Source organism: Branchiostoma floridae, chromosome 3, assembly GCF_000003815.2.
Source record: "Branchiostoma floridae strain S238N-H82 chromosome 3, Bfl_VNyyK, whole genome shotgun sequence".
Lineage (NCBI taxonomy): Eukaryota > Metazoa > Chordata > Leptocardii > Amphioxiformes > Branchiostomatidae > Branchiostoma > Branchiostoma floridae.
In genome coordinates, this window is record NC_049981.1 from 9,662,393 (window position 1) to 9,681,670 (window position 19,278).

The 19,278-nt window shown below is 39.8% G+C and overlaps 1 protein-coding gene across 3 annotated transcripts in view; it reads left to right on the forward strand.

Moving 5' to 3' along the window:
• The window catches only part of LOC118411210 (ephrin-B2-like), a 70,129-nt gene extending 50,918 nt beyond the window's left edge, over nt 1–19,211 (forward strand). The window contains exons 2-6 of one of the 3 annotated variants that reach the window (XM_035813296.1): nt 9,541–9,655; nt 10,059–10,227; nt 13,426–13,521; nt 14,190–14,384; nt 16,711–19,211. In XM_035813296.1, coding sequence (XP_035669189.1) covers nt 9,541–9,655; nt 10,059–10,227; nt 13,426–13,521; nt 14,190–14,384; nt 16,711–16,892 — 757 coding nt within the window. In that variant the 3' untranslated portion in view covers nt 16,893–19,211. The remainder of the gene's footprint in view (nt 1–9,540; nt 9,656–10,058; nt 10,228–13,425; nt 13,522–14,189; nt 14,385–16,710) is intronic. The other 2 variants (XM_035813297.1, XM_035813299.1) reach the window with 2 other exon arrangements.
• The last annotated feature ends 67 nt before the right edge of the window (nt 19,212–19,278 follow it).

Here is a 19,278-nt window from a genome sequence, read left to right on the forward strand (position 1 = left end):
TTGATGTAAAAAGAAGTAGTTTAGCTTGGTTCCTCTAGCAGCTTGCTCTGGAAGTGCGGGGGCATTTCTGATAAAATCTTTGAGCAGTTTTGTCAGTGGCTTCTCCCTTCCTGGACCACCTCCTCCCCCTAGATGATTACTGAGTGTCCCCTGAGTTGTGGAAACCTTCCTGACTAAATGTAAGAAAAAGTAGTGTAACTCTGGAACCGCAGTGCTGTTTTGTGGGCATGTCTTACAGTACCCTTTCCTCTTTCCTGAACACACCCCAGTGGATAACTACTGAGCCTCCCCTGAGGTGTTGAAACCCTCCAGACCAAATATTTGTGTTGTGGATGAGGCCTGGCTCCAGGGATGGTCCTCAGTCAGGGGTGATGGACAGGTCAGGCCCAGCCCACCCCTCCCACCTCCTCAAGAGCACTTGGACCAGGCAGAAAACAAAACTTCTGCACTTTTCTGGAAAAAAGAAGAAGAAGAACAACAGCAAAAGCCTTTAACATGGGTCTTGTGGCCTAAAAATGAAGAAAAAGAAATAGTTTCAACATAAAGCAATATATTTATTTCCCTCTCTGACATGACTACGAGAAACATGACTTGAACCAATATGTTTCCCTCTCATAATTCTGAAATCATAATGGATTGAAATATGAAAATCTTTAACTAATTGTCAACATAAAGGATCAAGTTTGCACAACTGTAGTTTTTGTCTAGAAATAGATTACAAACTCAGTGAGCAGGTAGTCTGTGGCGCCCCCTGTCTCTATTCTTGGATAGAATGATATGGATTTAAGTCTGTGTTCATATACACATATTTCATATTAGGTAAAGGCTTGCTTTAATTTATATTCTGACATATATTCTAGGCAATACGTGGAAAGTATTGTTTCTTTTACCCTTCAAATTTCTCTCAGCATGGTTTTGCTTTGCCTAAAAGAGATTTATCATCCCAAAAATATGCAACACATCCTTCATACAAGGTGTCATCCCATTTGGAAAGGCTGGCATGTGTAGAGCATGTCGTAGTCCTTGGTGTTAGGACGGGCTCTTGACTGAATTGGCGAGGCACTTCTGGAATGTCCAGGGGTCGTACCCAGAATCCCTGGTTCGTGCTCAGTATGGATCCCCGCTGCGAAGGCATCCCCGTAACCAGAACAGACTGCAGCAGCTTGCTCTGGGTTCCTAATGCCTCCAAATGTCACCAAGACTTACTAAAGGCAACATCAGCAGCATTGCTTGGTTGTGGAACCAGTACAGGGGGAAAATGAAGTACTAGACATTTATGAGTTTGATGCTAAAAGTTTTCAAAGTGCACAGTGTAAAGTGGCAAGAAAAAATATTTTTGAGATAGAAGTGTATTATTATTGACATTCACATATTACATTTGTGTCTTTACGTCAATCATGCACGAAAACAACCAATATTAAACTATTTAAAGTTCCCCTCATTTTGGTGGTACAAATAAAAACAGGCCAGTTGTTAACAAGAATCACATCTTTTTTTACACATGTTCATTCAATATGATGACACATTCACAATTTTGTAATATGTTCTATTCAACTTGCTGTTAAATGAAATGTCTGGAAAATTGCCTTCAATCCACTTCTTCAACTCTAGAATAATGTATGTTTACTGTGTAATTCCCAAGGCTGCCACAAACCCACAGAATCTATGGCTGTTCATTCTGAAACTAGCGTCAGCTGTCTAGGAATGCACCTTCGTGACGGCCCGACATCCCTCTGCAGTCGTTTCCGTGTAAGTTAACCACTAACAACAAATTGTTAAAAGGTCTTTACACGATCTTTATTTGACTTTGTCAGAGGTGACTTCTCAGGCTTTCAGGAAAGGTTTAGAGCAGTGGGAAGAGTTCTGCTACCTAAGTGCTTCCTCTAACAAGAAACGGCTCAAAGTTTACTGTCTTTGGAGGAAATTGTTTGAAACAAGGTCATTTACAGTAGCACGCAAAGCTCTGTAACACTATTGGAGTAACTACTGTTAGTCTGTTACATGTGTGTATGAGTGCACTTAGGCACTAACTTGCCAGATTCTTTATTATAAATTAATTTCTGGAAGACGGTTGATTTTATAGTTCACTTCTTCCAACAATTGTTGAAACAAGGTCAATGTGTAACTCTGTCGGTAGTTGTGTACTTTGGAAACAGATTCATTGTTATATTAAAAGTTTATAGTGTAAAAACATGGAGTTGATTTCTTAACTTCGAATCGTAAATTTAGTAGGGCCATGATCCTGGAGGCTTGACCTAGACTGGAGTTGGACAGTCAAAAATTTGGGTATTGGTCCAATTATTTGTTTGATTCAACTTTGATTCAGCATTTTTGTATATAGCTATCATTATCTCAAAAGTCTATGCACTGCTGTGCACAGGTTTGTCATTCTGTCCCAATATGCGACCTATATGTCCAGCAAATAACAAGGGAATATTGTCTGTGGTCTACCATAGCCCTAGGGAAAAAGGAAACATTGCAGCCATGTTAAGTAGGAGGTGGGGGGCGGACTTATATTGTCTACATACTGCACGTTTCTCGTCTCCAAATTCTGCAAGGTGTCCGAATTTCAGACGATTATTAAGTGTAATTTGTCTGGCGACATTGGTGTTAGGAAGGAGCCCCAGATTTGGACAGGAAAGTCACGTAGGACTGCGGAGAATTTCCTGTGCCTGGGAGAGTGTAACCTTCCTACAGGAGCTGGCCAATATGTGTGTGATATTAGTAGGACAGATAGGAAAGATAAGGCATGTTTGAGGGCAGGTGGGTTGGCTGGTGCAATATTACTGTGTGGCTGGACTAAACCTATAACTTGTCTCTTGTATTAAATTTTCTACTTCAATTATGATCTTGAAAATGGATGTGTGTGATTATGTCTGAGTTTGGCTGCATCTGTGTGTGTGTGTGTGTGTGTGTGTGTGTGTGTGTGTGTGTGTGTGCGCGCGCGCGTGTTCCAGATATTCATGGTCATCATAAGTTAAGAACTCCTGTATGGATTGTCATGATATGGTAATGGGGGAAGCTTCTCTTGGCAAGATGTTCAAAGTTTTGTTTATCATTGGTTAGGAAAAAGACTGCCTTTAACCTCAGCTCCCCAACTGAAGTCAGGTATCCATTTTTACACCTGGGTGGAGTGAGGAATGTGATGTAAAGTGCCCTTTCTAAGGACACAACTCTTGCAAGAAATGCAAGGAAACATCTAGGCTTCCCAGATGTTTAATCTCTTAAAGACTTGTGGTTTTCCTTTAAGAAGATGCCACAAAGGGGGGAAGCCCTTGTCTTGAGTCTAAAGAAAAACCACACATTCCACTGGCCTGTGGGGAAGTGTGTGGTTTGTGGGGGTGAAGTGAAGTCTGTCTTTAGAGGAAGTCTGTTCCAACTATTCACTACATCAAGGACTAAGTATGTCCGCAGAGACATCTGTACAACATATGTCATGTCATAAGTCAGGAATCAGCTGATACAAGTGCAAATTTCTCTATCAGAAATAAAAGTCTATTTTATTTTGTTTTGTTTCAAAGGTCTATATTGTAGGTTTGGAGACTATTTTTTTTATCTCTGGCAATCGGTTTTGTTTATTTTTTTACTTTATTCTTCACATAATAGTACCATAGCATGTCCAAGACAAAAGGTACAACAATGGAAGTTCTGCTGCAGTACCAGGGAAAGCTGCTGGGGGGTCCAAAATTGAGACCTAAGTCTTCCTAAGACTTATCCATATACGGATTATACCAAATATTATCACAATCCATCTATAGTCTAAAGTATGCTGACTGGAAATATCTTGAAACACACACAGACATACAGAGAAAACAATACCTCCATTTTCATGAAGGTAATGACAGGTCAAGCTATTGTAATGCTTGCAAGTATGCTATAATCCTCTACTCCTTCTTATACTGCAGCTGTCAATGCTCACAGTACATTGCCCCCCTCCCCTCAGGGTAGACTGTTCACTAGTGTATACATCATTATATGGATAGGGTTTGGTGTCTTTAATCACACAAGATGTCTTTGATACAGTCTTACAACTTAATACAAGGTTTGGGCTGTCTTGTGGGCTTAGGATTATAGATTCCAGAGTATGGATTCCAGACAGAAGCATGGTTCTTTTAGCCCTAGGTGAATTGTTTTATCAAGGGCACAAGTCCTGACAGTGTTAAACCTTAAGTATGCGCTAAGATGCTTACATTACACACTCTCTCTCTACCGCTCACTTGTAAGTTTGTATTTAAATCTATGCGTCTAAGGCTTTAACAGTTGAAGTCTCGAAAGCAAGCTTTGTTATATCACAGTGTGTACAGATGTGTTCAGACATGAGTTAATCCTTGGGTTGAAACACAGATGTTGGTTGAACATATATCACTTCACACGATCCAGGGTTTAGTTGCCTGGAGGCAGCTTAACTCCTATGCCACAGTCCCATTTGGAAATAGAGGCCCTTTCAGGTAGTTAACGGGCTCTTTCTCTTGGTAGTTTATGGGCTTTACTTTCAGGCGTGATGCCTACACTGCCTCATGGGGCACCCTGTGGCTACCAGGCTATTTTAGGGCACGGCAAGGCCTCTAGATTTTCCTTAACTTGCAGTTAAAATCAGCCCAGGACCAGGCAGCAAATAGATCCCATGACCTAGCTATGAAAACACGAAAGGTTCCAACATGGAGGTCCCAGGATGGTTCCTTGTTGAACCCCTTGATGTTTAACTCTGACTTGAGCTTCAACCTTTCCTTCTACTACTACACTAGATGAATCCTGACACTGTGACAGTGCCAGTCTGTGAGAACTTACCCAGGCCAAGTTTTACATGTAGAATCACACTCTCGCACAGCTGCACCTGCTTAGTAGCAATGTGGCACCAGCAGCTTGAACACTGCTGTTCTATCTCACTAATATAGATAAGCAATACTTTTGCAGCATCAGTTTTAACATGCCTGGACATACTTTGCTGCTGGCTACAAGTGAACTCTTGTACATATTTCATTACTGTTTGTGTGTTTGTGGACAGTGTAACTCAAAAAGCTTTTGACGGATTCCTATGACATTTGGCAGGTGGGTTGGGGCGTCTTGGTTGGGGGTTGAATTGGGGCTGTACCCATCTTTCAGAAGGGATGTAAAATGGGGATCCTGTATCTGAGATGCCTCGAGTATATGTAAAGAGGGAGGGCTAGAAACCCTTCCCTGTAAAAAATATACCCTGCTACAGAAACAGCAAGGAAGCTTAGTGCCACTAGGTACTACAAGGGTCTGAACAAGAAATCCTTGATAGACCACATGCCTAGGGCTTCTATCTTAGTTGTACAGATAAGCATGACACTGCTAATCTCTGAGAATGCCGCACACATATATCAGGTGATGTACACCTGTTCTTGCCTATCTCCTGACCTCAGGTCTCTTGCCTTGAGGCCAAGTCACCAGTCTTCCCTGGACTCTAGTGGTATATCACACCTTTGTTGTGACAGTATTAATCCCTGAAAATCTGGTGATAAAAGCTCTTACATCAGTCATTACTTGGACACCTTATGCTAGTATACAAATTAAAGGAAAGCGTATAAGAGTACACGATGAATTCTATTGTGCAACTTAATTGAAATTCTTTTCACACCATAAAGCCCATCTCCATTTTTACAGCCCTTGGGCCACACAGTTGTACAAGCTCTATAGCAGGGGGCTGGTCTACTGATAGCACTGTTTTTAACTACCATACTCTTTCCCAAATACTGAGTGCTAAGCAGTGAAAGCAGTATAGTATATACGTTTTGTATAAGTCTTTCTCATGAACAAACTAGGGTTTGAACCTATGTCCGGCTTGTCGTATACAAAGTGAACACAAAATCACAGAATCTGCCTATCTTCAGTTCACTGTGGTTCATCCCACCCTTTGCAAACTTTAGCCTGATTTACATTTAAACTTGAGTTACCGTAGACATATTCCAAGGTAAAACGTATACCCGTTATTTCCCATAGCCCATTTGAACCATTAAAAGTGACAGAGTCATACATAAGGATTTATGTAAAAGACTAATACCTAAGCTTCCAGTATATCACAGTGTCCTAGCCCTTTGCGGGGAGGATTTTCTTCACCTGTGATGTACGACTTAGCATGCTGTTCTTTTGAGTCGTCCTTTCATTCATGTTAAGGAGGAAAAAGTACTGTAGGATCTGCGAAACTTCAGGCACAAAATGTAACTGAAAGGTAATTTGCAGTAATGATTTTGCACCAACAATACCAGTGGAATAGCCCCCTGTTGTATTGCTTGTACAATGGTATGGCCCAAGGGCTATAGAAGTTGGGATGGGCACTGCCCTATATACCTTCGGATTTGAACAAACTAACAGGTATCTCTTGGTGATAATACCATTGGAACTCTATTGTTTCATCCATTCTTGTGTACATTTTTTTCCGTATATCTCGGTGTAAAAGGAAGAGAATTTATAGCCTATGCAAGAACCATACCATCAACTTGCAGAGGTATAAGAAAGGCAACAAGGGACTGGGGTCGAATCCTATTACAGGGATTCGCACTTTTGCTAGTTGCATTATTACCCTAACCTCTGTGCTGTGTGGGAATTGGGACGTTAATGAACTGACCAGATCCGATTTAGGAAAGGAACCTTACAAGGACATACAGGGACACAAGGGTAGAAGTCATAGAGTTAGGGAGAAAAGTTAGGCATTTGAGTTAGGCAACTGGGAAGAATTGTTCTGTGGAAAGTCTGGTCTAACCTCAGACTGAGGATTGAGTATAGCAGTTTTCTGAAGCAATAGCTCATCCCAGTGTAGCAGACCAGAATCTACCCCTCTGCATAATTGACACCCGGGTATGTTTTGGCCAGGGGTATGTTTTGGCTGCTACACTCATAAGTCTAAGTATTCAGTGTTTAAAAATGGCTTACACGAGTTTCTAGGAAATCTGACAGACTTAGTAGAGAATTGAAGACAAATTAGAAATTTGTCTTTAAGTAGTTGTTCAATGGTATTCCTGTCTTAGGGGTTTTCTAGGGCTTGTCTGGAATGCGTTAATTGTTTTCTTAGTGTAATCCCTTGTCTGCATCTTAGGGGGATTAGAATTCCTGTAAATTAACAGTAAATTGGTCGTGATTGTAATCTAACAGAAAAGGAGTTAAGTGGAAGGAAAAGAGAACACCTATAATTGTTTCAATCATAGAATACCAAAAACTTTTCAGTTATTAGATCATGGATATTCTTAGGAAATTTATGTCACATACACTCTTTGAATTTGTCTTCTTCTTGTCTAAGTTCTATCTGTAAAGTGTGTTAATTTCTTGCAATGTCTTATGTGAAGAAAGTATAAAAAGACAAGATATGTTAGAAAAGTTGAAAGTGAAAAATGAACTGCTCTAAGAGTTTAAAGTTACCCAAAAGGAGGAGGAGCTCTCAGTGTGAGTTGAAAAATACAGGTTGTTTTTGAAGCCCCAGAAAACAAACACACTGTCTTTGTGATTTGTAGTTATACCTTCGTTGTCAGTGGTGGGCTACTTGCCCGGACCAGGTCCACTCTCTCTCTCTTAGTAGTTATACCAAAGTAGCCAATTTCACACCAAGCAACTATTCTAGACATACTTTTGGTTTAATCCAGTCATAAGTAGTAAGGATTCTAATCTTTTCCTAAGACAGTCTTGTATTTTTTACTCTAGACTGTTTAGAATTCTAGCCCATAGTTCAATACAGGTCAGATACTGGTATGTAGGTGGTTGACCCAGTTTATGTTAGGCTGAAAAAGAAGAAGACCCTGGATCGCATTTAAGGGTGTAAGTCGGTTCTTGAGAAAGTATGGTATTTCCCCTGTATGGAAAAGATGAGCAAGGATGAATAGATAATTTGGGTCTGTTGTCTTTAATCTTTGCCTTTATCTTACTACTGTAAATACCTTTAATTTTGCGTTGATATGATTTTGCAGTAAAGAGAAAATGTGATAGAGTGCTTAAGTCATGTACTGTACATTAACAGAAACTTTATGGTTTGCCTTTATGGTTTTCAGATCATAGCATAGCCGTCACTGTGAAAACAATGAACGCAAAGCAGCTGCAAAAATTTCACAAACTACAGTATACCATGTAGTTTTGTCTAGAAATATCAGTATATTCATAGGGAAAGTAGTTAAACCTTGGTTAGTTGTAACTTAAGCTAGGGAAGGTGAAGAAATTTGCACAAGTTTACTAAGATGTTTTTTCAACAACGGCATTCCTGTAATGTTCTAGACTTGCTTGGAATATATATTATCGGCTTAAAAGACAAGGATGACAACATTCCTCAAGGCCTCTTCCATCTGTTCTGAGTGAACGGGAACTGGAGAGGTTTATTTTTCAGAGTCAGTAGCGAGACTGATGCTCCCCATTACTGTCACTAGCGAGAGGGATCTGTGTGACTTGATGTGTTTTACAGAAACATGAAGGTACATTGTGAAACTGCTGTAGGAAGGTTTAGTACAACTACAAGTGAAATATTTACTTTCACAGAAGCTTTTATTTTGAGGCAAAAGGGGCTTTTACTGTGTTATTTTTGTTCGAGGTTGAAACTTTGCTGTAGAAAAGGAGACGTGGTACATTAGAGATGTATTCACGGTGCCGTAAAATCAAATCGGGTTGGAGAGTTCACCGATAAAGATGCAAAATAAACCATCGCTAAGGTTGCAAGATGCTTAATAACTTCATTAGTTTTACAGAAACAAGATCGTTCAACTTAGAACTGCTGTTAAAATGAGGTTTAATGGAACATAACAAGGAAAACTGTAAGGAATATTAGCTTTAGTATGTAACAAAGGAATAAAAGCTTTGTACACACTTCAGGGACAAACCATTGTCAGCAAGGGAAGGTAGGAGTTTGATAGAAATACATTTTCTGTAGAACATCAGAGCAAACCAACACACCCTTTCTTGTCAATTAATGAACCCTCCTTAGGTCTTGAATATGTAGCATATCTAAGAGGAAGTTCCCATGTCAATCATGCCTATAGGGTCCCTCCTTAATGGTGCAATCTGTTCAATATGACCCCAGGAATGTGGAGCTGTCAACAGCAGACAGGGGGAGGAGATGGTAAAGATAAGGGGGAGGGGGGTAGACTGACTGGGACTGGGGTCAGGGGTCTAGCCCTCTGGGTCGTGTCTCCTGGGGGGTCTCCTGGGGTGGGGGTGTGAGGGGGGTGCCTCCTAGAGGAGGTCACATTTTCTTGAATATCTAGAGGGATTGATATATTGGTCTTCTGTTCAGCTCTACATTCATATTGTTCATTGTATTATTCTTGTTTTGCTACCTTTTGGTAGTTTAAATCCGTCTTAGGTACTGTTTTTTATGGGTTTGTGTGTTCGCACCTATAACTGAAGACTCTTCTGATGGATTTGTTAAAATTTTTGGCAGATGGGTAGTTATTGACATCCCAATGAAACAGGGCGATTTTTGTCCCCCCCCCCCCCTTCTAGTAGTATACTCAAGTACTGCAGCATGACAGATGGAGACCAACAGTACTGTATTGTAGTGTTGTGTCGTAAGTTCTAACCAAGAGTTCTGTTTTTTTCTCACAGATTTTCTGGCGGAGGGTACCACCTATCCCCCAATGTGAATGACATGGTGACGGTGTTCTGTCCGCACTACGAAGTAGGGTCTACAGATCTGGTGGAATACAACGTTCTATATGAGGTAATTTGTTAGGAAAAATATCAAGAATTGATAGAATTCAAGTAAATCTTAGTGTACCATAATTGAAATATTTTTTTTTACATCATCTTCTAACTCACTGTATTAAAATGCCTTTATTTTAGTAGTAATTTAATTTGCACTGAAAGGAAATGGAGTGTTCGTGTTTTTTTGGTTTGCGGTAGCACTATATTTACATTTTGTATAGTTGCTGCAAAACAGCAAGCATAAAAAGTTCTTAAAACCACTGTAAAAATTTCAAGACTTACAGTAACTAAGTGATTGTCTACAAGGGATCTTTCAAACTGAAGACCTGTCTGTAATTTGTCAGATAATTGTGACAGTTTATTGATTACAAAAGTTAATGATGAGTTATCTAACTAAACTTATTGTGTTATTGACCCAGGTTGATGAGGATGGCTATAACCGCTGTGACGCAGAAAGAGGACGTCCACTGTTGAGATGTGACCGGCCGTACCGCAGCTATCCGCTCAGTCTGACCATCTACTTCCAGGAGTTCAGCCCGTCACCGTACGGACTGGAGTTCGATCGAGGCAGAGATTACTACTATATCTGTAAGTCTGCTTATGGTTCTTTCTTCTAGGGTCTTAAAAGCCTGGTCACGTCTTGTAACATGTCTAAAGAGCTTCGTACAATGGCAAACTAGGGCTGTGTATCTAAAACCTGTACTTTTATCTGTACCAGCCTATCAAATTTTTATGGTACAGGTCCGGACCTTAAATTTGGTGTACCTGTACTTGTGTACGTACAAATTAAATCACTAGACACAAGACACCAGACACTAGCAGATATTAAGGAATAAGGGTAGTACAATTGTGCTAACCTTGCAGTTAAGAATTAGAATAAATTTGTAAAAAAAAATATTTTACACCCAAAAATGTAAATCCTCAGACAAAAATGGCATTTTAGCACTAAAACAGACAGACTAAAACAGCTCTCTTTGTGTTGGTTTTATGTCCACATTTTCACAAACCAAATACTCCCAAACATTTCCCCTCTTACAATATCTTGAAATATGAGTTTATGACAATATGGGGATGTTTTACTGATAGATTTGCTAACACCATCTGAGATCTTCTTCATATCTAACACCATCTATTCATTCGGTTCTTTGAAACTTGACCGTTTGAATGATAGCCTTATTTCTCTACCTGACAACTTTCTGATGGAACCAAGATTTGCGATTGTAGGAATCTTTTGCTGCCTTGAGCCGCAACGTCTTTGATTCTGGAATACTCACCATAAGTTTGAAAAATAAGGCAAAGGTCTAAAACAGTGAAGACAGTGACGAATTCTTGATTTGCGATTGTAGAAAGCCTTTGCTGCCTTGAGCACTAGCGTCGTCGTTGATTCTGGAACAATGTAATGTGGAAAAATAGGGTGAAAGTCTGTATCAGGGAAGACAATGACAGATTCTCAATTTGCGATTGTGGAAATCCTTTGCTGCCTCGAGCAGCTGCATCTTTGTTTCGGGGAAACAGACGGTGAAGGCAATGAACAGTTAAGACAATGAACAATTCTCGATTTGCGATTGTATAAAGCCTTTGCTGCCTTGAGCAGTAGCGTTGTCATTGATTCTGGGACAAGACAGTGTTGAAAAATAGGCTGAAGGTCTGTATCAGTGAAGACAATGACAGATTCTTCTAGATTTGCGATCATAGAAATCCTTAGCTTTGATTCTTGAGCCACAGTCTTCAAATCTGGGACAGTATTTTGTTGAAAAAATAGGGTGAGGGTCTATAGCAGAGAAGACCATGATGGATTGTCAATTTGTGTGTATAAAAATCTGTCGCTACTGTAAGCCGCAGTGTGTTCAAACTGGAATGCTTCCCAAATGGTGGGAAAGAAGAGCAATTGTCTATAACTAAGAAGCCATTGACGAATTCTAGATCTGCAATCATTGTAGAAATCCTTTGCTGCCTTGCGCTTCTGTATCTTCATTTCTGGAAAGCTCCAACGTTGGAAAAGTAGAACGAGAGTCTGTAAGGGAGAAGACCATGATGAATGCTAGCTCTCTGTAGGCTTCAGATCTGTCAGTTCCTCTAAATCTTTAACACATTGCCTGTCTGTAGAGGCGTAAGGATAACATCAGTCTGATAATTCACTGGGACTGAAGAGGAAAGACATATGGGGGGGGGGGGCTTTTAAGTTTAACTAGTATCAATTCTATGGCCCACACCTCTTTTGTATTCATATCTCACTTTCTATGCCAAGGAGAAGGAATATACAATCTGGGTAAAATAGCCCAAGCTCCCGAATACATGTACATCATTACAGTGCAATCAGTTTGCAATCATTAAGTGAAGAAAAGAGATTGAATATGCATTCCCAAGGTACCCTTATACCAAATTTAGGTCATATGATATGGTTTCAACATTACTGTACAGGACCCAAAAAGTACATTTTTTTATGGAAATAGCCAAAAAGAAATGGATTCAATTTATTTGAACATTCTAGGCCAGCAGTAGATATAAATTAAAAAGTAATTATTTTTAGGCATTTTTTGTGTCAGGCTTTTCATTCTGTCCTGTTGTCCGCTGGGCAAAGAGGACAAAAATTGAAAGCCGGACTAAAATGCCTAAAAACATGTTAAAAATCAGCGGGAGCCAAACCTCTGCTTGGAGAGTACTAAAAGCCTGATAGATTCTGCCTGTGTTGCAAAGACAGGATTAACTAGGATTAAAATGGATTAAGGCATGTTTTGGATGACACCATATCATGTTGCAGAATCTTTCCCTTAAAACCTTATATTCTAACTAAAAGGCTTTTACCTCTTGCAAAAGTTTTCCTTCTCCATTTGGACAAAGTGTTTTTTATGTGATCACCCTCAGTTCTGTGGAACACAAAAGGAGTGGAGTTAGAAGTGAGCGATAAACCCAAGGTTATCAAGTCAATTACTGTAAACCTCTGGGTGGCACCAGACAGGCTATGTCCACAGGGATTTCATGTTGATGGACAAATAACTGGACCTTGGGTGTTGGGCACCAATGGTATGTTGGTAAAGTGTTTGGCCCAGAACCCAGAGGCCCTGGGTTCAAATCCCCTCACATGCTCCAATGATTTGCCCTTTGGAAAGCTCTTAAGAATTGCATCACTTCACTCAGGTAAAAACGAATGCTTAGCTTCAGCCAGGGATGTCCCTTGGACAGGTTCCCTGTTTGAGGACACACCTCAAGAAAATGTCTGTGATGGTTTTATGATCACATATTTTATAGAGACCTCTTCAACAGGAACGTAATAAAACCACTACAAACATTTCCCCATTTACAGTTAAATCCAGCATTGCAGTTATAACTGGGAACTTAAAACTGCTGCAAACATTTTCCCCATTACATTACCCATTGTTATACAGCAGACCCTGTGCTATAGCTGCTAATTGGTGTCGAACCCCTGCCTTTCATCAGGACAGATAAGAATCTGTGATAACAAGAAGTTTTCCTTGCAAGCCTCCAGCTAAAAATCTCCCATAGAGAATATGGAATACCAGCACTGGAACTTATCATGTCTTGAGTTGAGTTGAATGTGCAGTCTAACTCTAACCTGAACAAGTGACCACCTGGCCACTTCTTTTGTGGTCGCATTAACACAAATATTAGGAATCCTGTCTATAGTGGCCACTATAGAACAAATTTTGTTAGTCACCTGAGTGGTTGTCTTGGACAGTTTTGGCTGTAAATGAAGTTTTCTTGTCTAGACTTGAACATAACCCTGTTGCCTTTGTGCCTAATGATGATATGTTCTTCTCTCATCAGCCACATCGACAGGGGAGTATGGGGGCCTGAATGCCACAGTTGGAGGAAACTGTGTGAATGGCATGAAGATGAAGCTGTCCATCTGCTGTAAAAGTAGTAAGTATACATCATCTTGTCCACCCCTGTACTGAAGTGTACTAGTCCGAATGTTGAAATGCTGGCCAGAACAATTTCATAGTTTATTGGTATTTATGCATATTATTTGTGTTAATTACATAGTCATTAGAATTTATTGTTAAGATAGATAATGTATTGCATTTCAGAAGGAAAATGTTGCCAGAAAAGCAGAAGATCAGTAGATGACGATACAATTTCTGTCAGACATTTGCATAGAAAATTGCAATGGCAACTGTAGTACAAACAGTGATCACTGTGGGGCGCTGTTGAGCTACTTTGTGGCCTTTACAATGCCAGGTGTCTTGACAGTTTGGTAGTCATTGCCAAGGTAGTGGACAGCTAAAAAGTGCCACACATATGACCATTTCTTTGGCTACCAAATTGCAGTGACACCTGTGGTACCAACAGTGATCACTGGGGTGCTGTTGTACTATTCTGTGGCCTTTACAATGCCAAGTGTCTTGACAGTTGTGCATAGCTCAAAAAGTACAACTTTGGGTACCAAATTCTGGTAGCAAGCACCTCAGTCCCAGTGCCTGTAGTACCAACAGTGGTCACTATGTGGCGCTGTTGTGCTACTGTGTAAGATAGTAGATAAACCAAGAAGTCCAACATGTATGATGGTTTCTTTCCTCCTGCTCTTTCAGACACTTCCGACACCTCTGTGGCTAACACGTTACACCTGGGTGTTTCTTGGTTCTGTGGCTTGTCTGTCGCTGCACTCTTCTTTAACATGGCATCTCTCTCTCCCCCCTCACTTTCAGCCACAGAAACACCCAATGTAGTGGAGGAACAAACCCAGAGAAGATCGCCCCCCCACATACCCAGTAATCGCATCCCAGGTAAGGCACCACTACACACTCTTTCCTTTGGGTTATTCCATCTTCAAATCACAATAATAGGGGACGCTTTCAAAACTTTCAACTCAAATAACTACTCTATGTTCGCAGTCACTGCACGCAATTTCTCTAATAGGAAGTTCTACTTTACATCTTAGGATTTTCGCTGCATGCCATATTTCGTATTCCTCTTATTTTTCATCTTCTTTAAGTTTTAAACTATTAGAGAATTAGTATGTCAATTCAGTGTAGAAAGTATTGTGAAAAATAGACATGTGACCAAAAAACACTTTGTCGTTAATATGTATGAAACTCTTCACTGAAGCCCCTGTTCAAATACAATACAAATCCATGTTGTACATCATAGTAACTTCTGATCAATTAGAGCCTATCATAAGAGGCACTAAAACAAGACCTTGTAGAAATACGCTGAATTTTGATCTTAAGAATTCTTCTCCGCCAAAAAGTCACAAGGGTCCTCTTGTGACCGTTAAAAAGACAATAATTGGAGGGTCTATCAGGTCTATGATAGAAACCTCACTTTTGACACCCCTTTTTTTCTGTATCCATCCATGAGACCCGACAACTCCAATCCGTCCTTACGCCATCTAAAATCTTAGACCCTACCTGTTCCTTCAAAAAGTCTCCAGATTTAGTGAAAATATTCAAGGATTTTGAGTCCTTAACTGTGCAACGCAATTGTGTCCTGTAGCTACGGCATAGATTTCTAGGACTACAACATAATGGCTACAACTTCCAATGCTGTTGGTCATGTCGCACCAGCTTTTATTCCCTTTTTTTACGGCCGGCTTTTCAACATCTTCCGCCAACGGTGTGGCTCTTGCCACCGTAAACTGGCTCTCTTTACTCCGGGTGTCAATAAACAGGTCGTAATCCGCGATACGCCGGTTAAAGTGCCTGGAGAGATCGCCGGAGCGATCCCGCCACGCTGTCGTTTTCTAGATCAATAGAGTAACATTCGCCCCCGGGCACAACCGCAAATAAGGAAGTTCATTTTCCTGTGCTTGATGATAAGAAAGCTGTGAGTCAGGCAGAAATAGTATCACGAACTTCTCAGAAATGTTACGAGGGAGTTAGAGCTATTCATGTTTGTGTAAAGGAAAAAGATACAATCTTTATTTTCAGTTGAGTTATGAAGTTCATGCAGCCCTGAGGCTAAAAGGAGAGCACAGAATTTATTCTTTATTTGAAAAATAAACATGAAGGATGTCCCTGTGGCTCAACTGGTAGCAGTTTCACAGTCGAGCTCCTGGTTCCAATTAGTAACTGTAAAACCTCAGTTCAAGTCTTTGAAAGGCATTTTAGTTGGGGCTGCAGCATCTTTCAAAAGGAACATGAAATGGGGGTTTTGTGTTTGGGGTTTTGAGGTGCCTTAAGCATATTAAAGGGAAGGGCCAACATTGACTTTGACTTTGACTTTAACAACCCCTCCCTGTAAGATACATTTGTATACCCTTCCACTGAAACTGAGCAATGAAACTTGACAAAGTATTTTTTATAACCGTTACTTTACTACAGAGTTTGTTGGGAAAGAAAAGAGTAAAAAGCTACAGGTTAGCAATTGTAATTGGCAGGGGATTGACCCTCGGAGTCTCCCGCTGATGAAATATATGCATAGAAAGGACCCTAGAAACAATGATAAGTCAGTTTGTAGTGACACTGTGAGTACTGCCTTGGGCTAAGATGTCCATTGCATACAAAGTGCCTTGTGTTCTTAAAGATCAATGAAATATACCAAAGTCTCCAGTATAAGAGAGTACAGAGCACTTGCTTTGTATTCTGTAGGTAGTTGATTGGATGCCCTGACCGAGTTTACGGTAATTTGAAAGCGGTACACTCAAAGAGTTGTTTCCAGGACTTGTCCCTAGTCCCAAAATGGAAACACGCTTGTTGATGTGAAAAAAATTTCATCTATTCCAAAAGTTGGAACTTTATGGCATGAAATTGTATTTTCAAAGCTGGGGACAGCCATCTACACACTGCACTCAGCACTTATGGAATATGGTTCTCTTTATGAGGGTCTGCATGGAGTCATCTGACAACGCTTTAAACAGATTTCATAAGAATCCCCAATGTAATATCATGCTAAAATTTGTCTTGCTACAAATAACGGAATAAGAGGGCTTTCCATACGAATTACCGTACAGAAAATCAAAATTAGGTGCCTTATAATGTTTTACAGGAAAGAGGTAAACAGGGCCTGCGACGTGTTTATATGACATATGATGTGGATAGGCCTTTTAGAATCGATATGGTAAATGTCCATCCTACAAGACCGTCTATTCTAACACGAATTCTCCTCACACAGATGCTGATTGGTCAGAAAGCAGCGACACAAACAACGAAATAAGCAAAGAAACGGCCTTCCCCAGACCGGACTACGACTTCAGCAGAACGAGCAGCGCCCCGTCGTGGCTAACGGGGAGAGCGGCATCGTTAACCGCGTCCATATTCACAGTCGCACTAGCGTGGGCTCTAACTAGACTATAGCCCGGCCTCTGGCTGGGAGATGAATTTACGACAGAGTCAATTATAGATGGAGTAGGGATAGGAATGACCAGGGAGCACTGCAAGGGGAAATAAATTATGGGTCAGCTTTGAGTGTGTTTTGACAGTAAAAACCCTCCACAATAAAGCGATAACATCAGGGTGCCAGGAAAATGGTAGGGTTAGGTCAAAACTGTACTGGGGTGGGGGGGCTGATAGTCTTTTTAACCTTCTTCTTACTCCATTTACCCATAGCCTTGCAAATTTGGTACAAAAATGTTACCTTTGCATGAGGAAGGTTAAAATTATAGGAAAATCAATTGGAAGGGGAAAAAGGCAAAGAAATAAATCAAAAACTTTGGCAGATTTGAGTAAATGAATAACTTATTGTTACCCAATGGGGATGTAGTGCTACCCGAACAGTGGACCCTGGTCATTGAAAGTAGGAGGGTATACGAGGGCTTTTTTGGTACTTCAGAGTAGATAAATACATATAATGTTTTCTCGATATAAGCTATTCCTTTCTATTTAAGCAACCTCCTTGATTTAAGGAAGAAAATTGATATGTTTTGGATCTGGTGTTAATTTTTTTGACATCAGTGAATGCATACCGAAAAACCCCTAAATGCCCTCATGTAGACATTCCCAGTGTGCAGTGATCTTGTAAATAGCCTGTAAATTGTTGTTTCAATGGTTTGTATATTGGTTGTAAGTATAAAGTGCAGAGAGAGCTCTATATTCCCACCATTTTTTGGGGTGAAAATTTGAATGAAGTAGTTTTAGAGAATGGACAAGAACTGTGGTTTACATGTAATACTATGTAGATGTATAGAAGAGAAGTTAAAAGTATGGAGATGATTTGAAAGAGATTTGCATAATTTGAACTGAGAGCCTATTTGCAAAGGATCAAGGGAAGGTCTCAAACAGAATCTCATTGGTTGAAAGTCATGTGACACATGCAATGCTTGGTGATGTTTCTAGGGAAAGACAATTGTATTTTGCATGTTACAAAGATTATAAAATATCAACGTTGTAGTCGCATATTGTATTTCACAATTGTTTTGAGTTTTGAGAATTTACTTTTTTGTCATTTCTGGCTTTAAAGATGGACCAAAGAACCTACCAAAGCAGTTTTCAAACATGGTATCTACTTCACAACCCTAAGACCACATAACATCATGTTATTTTCTCAAACTGAAGAAAAAAAGAGCAATGAAGCCTTTTGCTTGTTTATATCATCTGCTCATATGAATATCTTTGTACGTTTCAACAAATCAATGTCCAGGCAGTCCCGATTATGGTATTGGGCAGTTGATTCTTGATAGAAAGGAAAATATTACTGATGTTTGAAATAGTGCCAAGATGCGATGCATAGAAGAATTACAGTGCAAGTTTGTCCGGAGACTAGGAGAAGGGGGAATTCTCAACAAATTCAAGTCAACAATTTCTTAAATCATGTTTGAAAATATGGTAAAGTTATTTTGGTTGTAAAATACCTACATTTGTATTTGAAGTTGGTGTTGTCAGATCTTTTGTTTCACTAAGTTGACTGATATAATAGTGCGTATAGTGTGCTACAGTCAAACCTGCTCAAGAAGACCACTCAGGGAACGGATAAAACCTGGTCTATGTGGACAGGTGGTCACTAGAGACGCCTGTGTTGATGGGTAAAATTATGTAAGGGACCACCAAAATTGGTCACATTGGCTAGGTGGTAACTAATTTAGAGGTGGTCACTTGTGCAGGTTTGACTGTACAATTTGGTGTTACTTAAAAAAAGTTGAATCAGTGAAATTTGTTGTTTTCTAGACATTTTCTTCCTGTTGCAACAATTACCGCATTTCGCCTGCAATAGTGAAAAAAGTCGTTGTGGTTGGTTCAAGCTGTCTGTACAATTGTCTTTATACAATATATTATACACTGACTTTCATATCATGTAATGTATTAGATTTCAATTAGTAGTTCCTCATTTATAATGATGATAAAACAAAAGAAGTGGGAATTCAACTGCAAAATACATGAATACAGAAGTACAGTACAATGCCCCTCTGTATAGACTGAATGACAATATAAATAGATCCAATGCTTCATAGATTGCAATGATGCTATAAATCTTGATACAAGCGAATATTTGCAAGTCCGAAATTGTCGTGTACATGTATATGATCGTTGTCTGTGACAACAAGTAGAGGTAGATATTTCCGCAATGTTTGTAAAGTATTTCTATCAAATATGTATTTCTGTCTGCAAATATGGTCGATTTGTTGTATCTTCAGTTGCAAAATATGTGAAAATTATAAATGATGCCATATAAAAGGAAAACGTTTTGTGTTTTTGGTTTTTGTTGTGTGTTTTCTTGCATTGTATATGAGAGAAATTTTTTACCGTA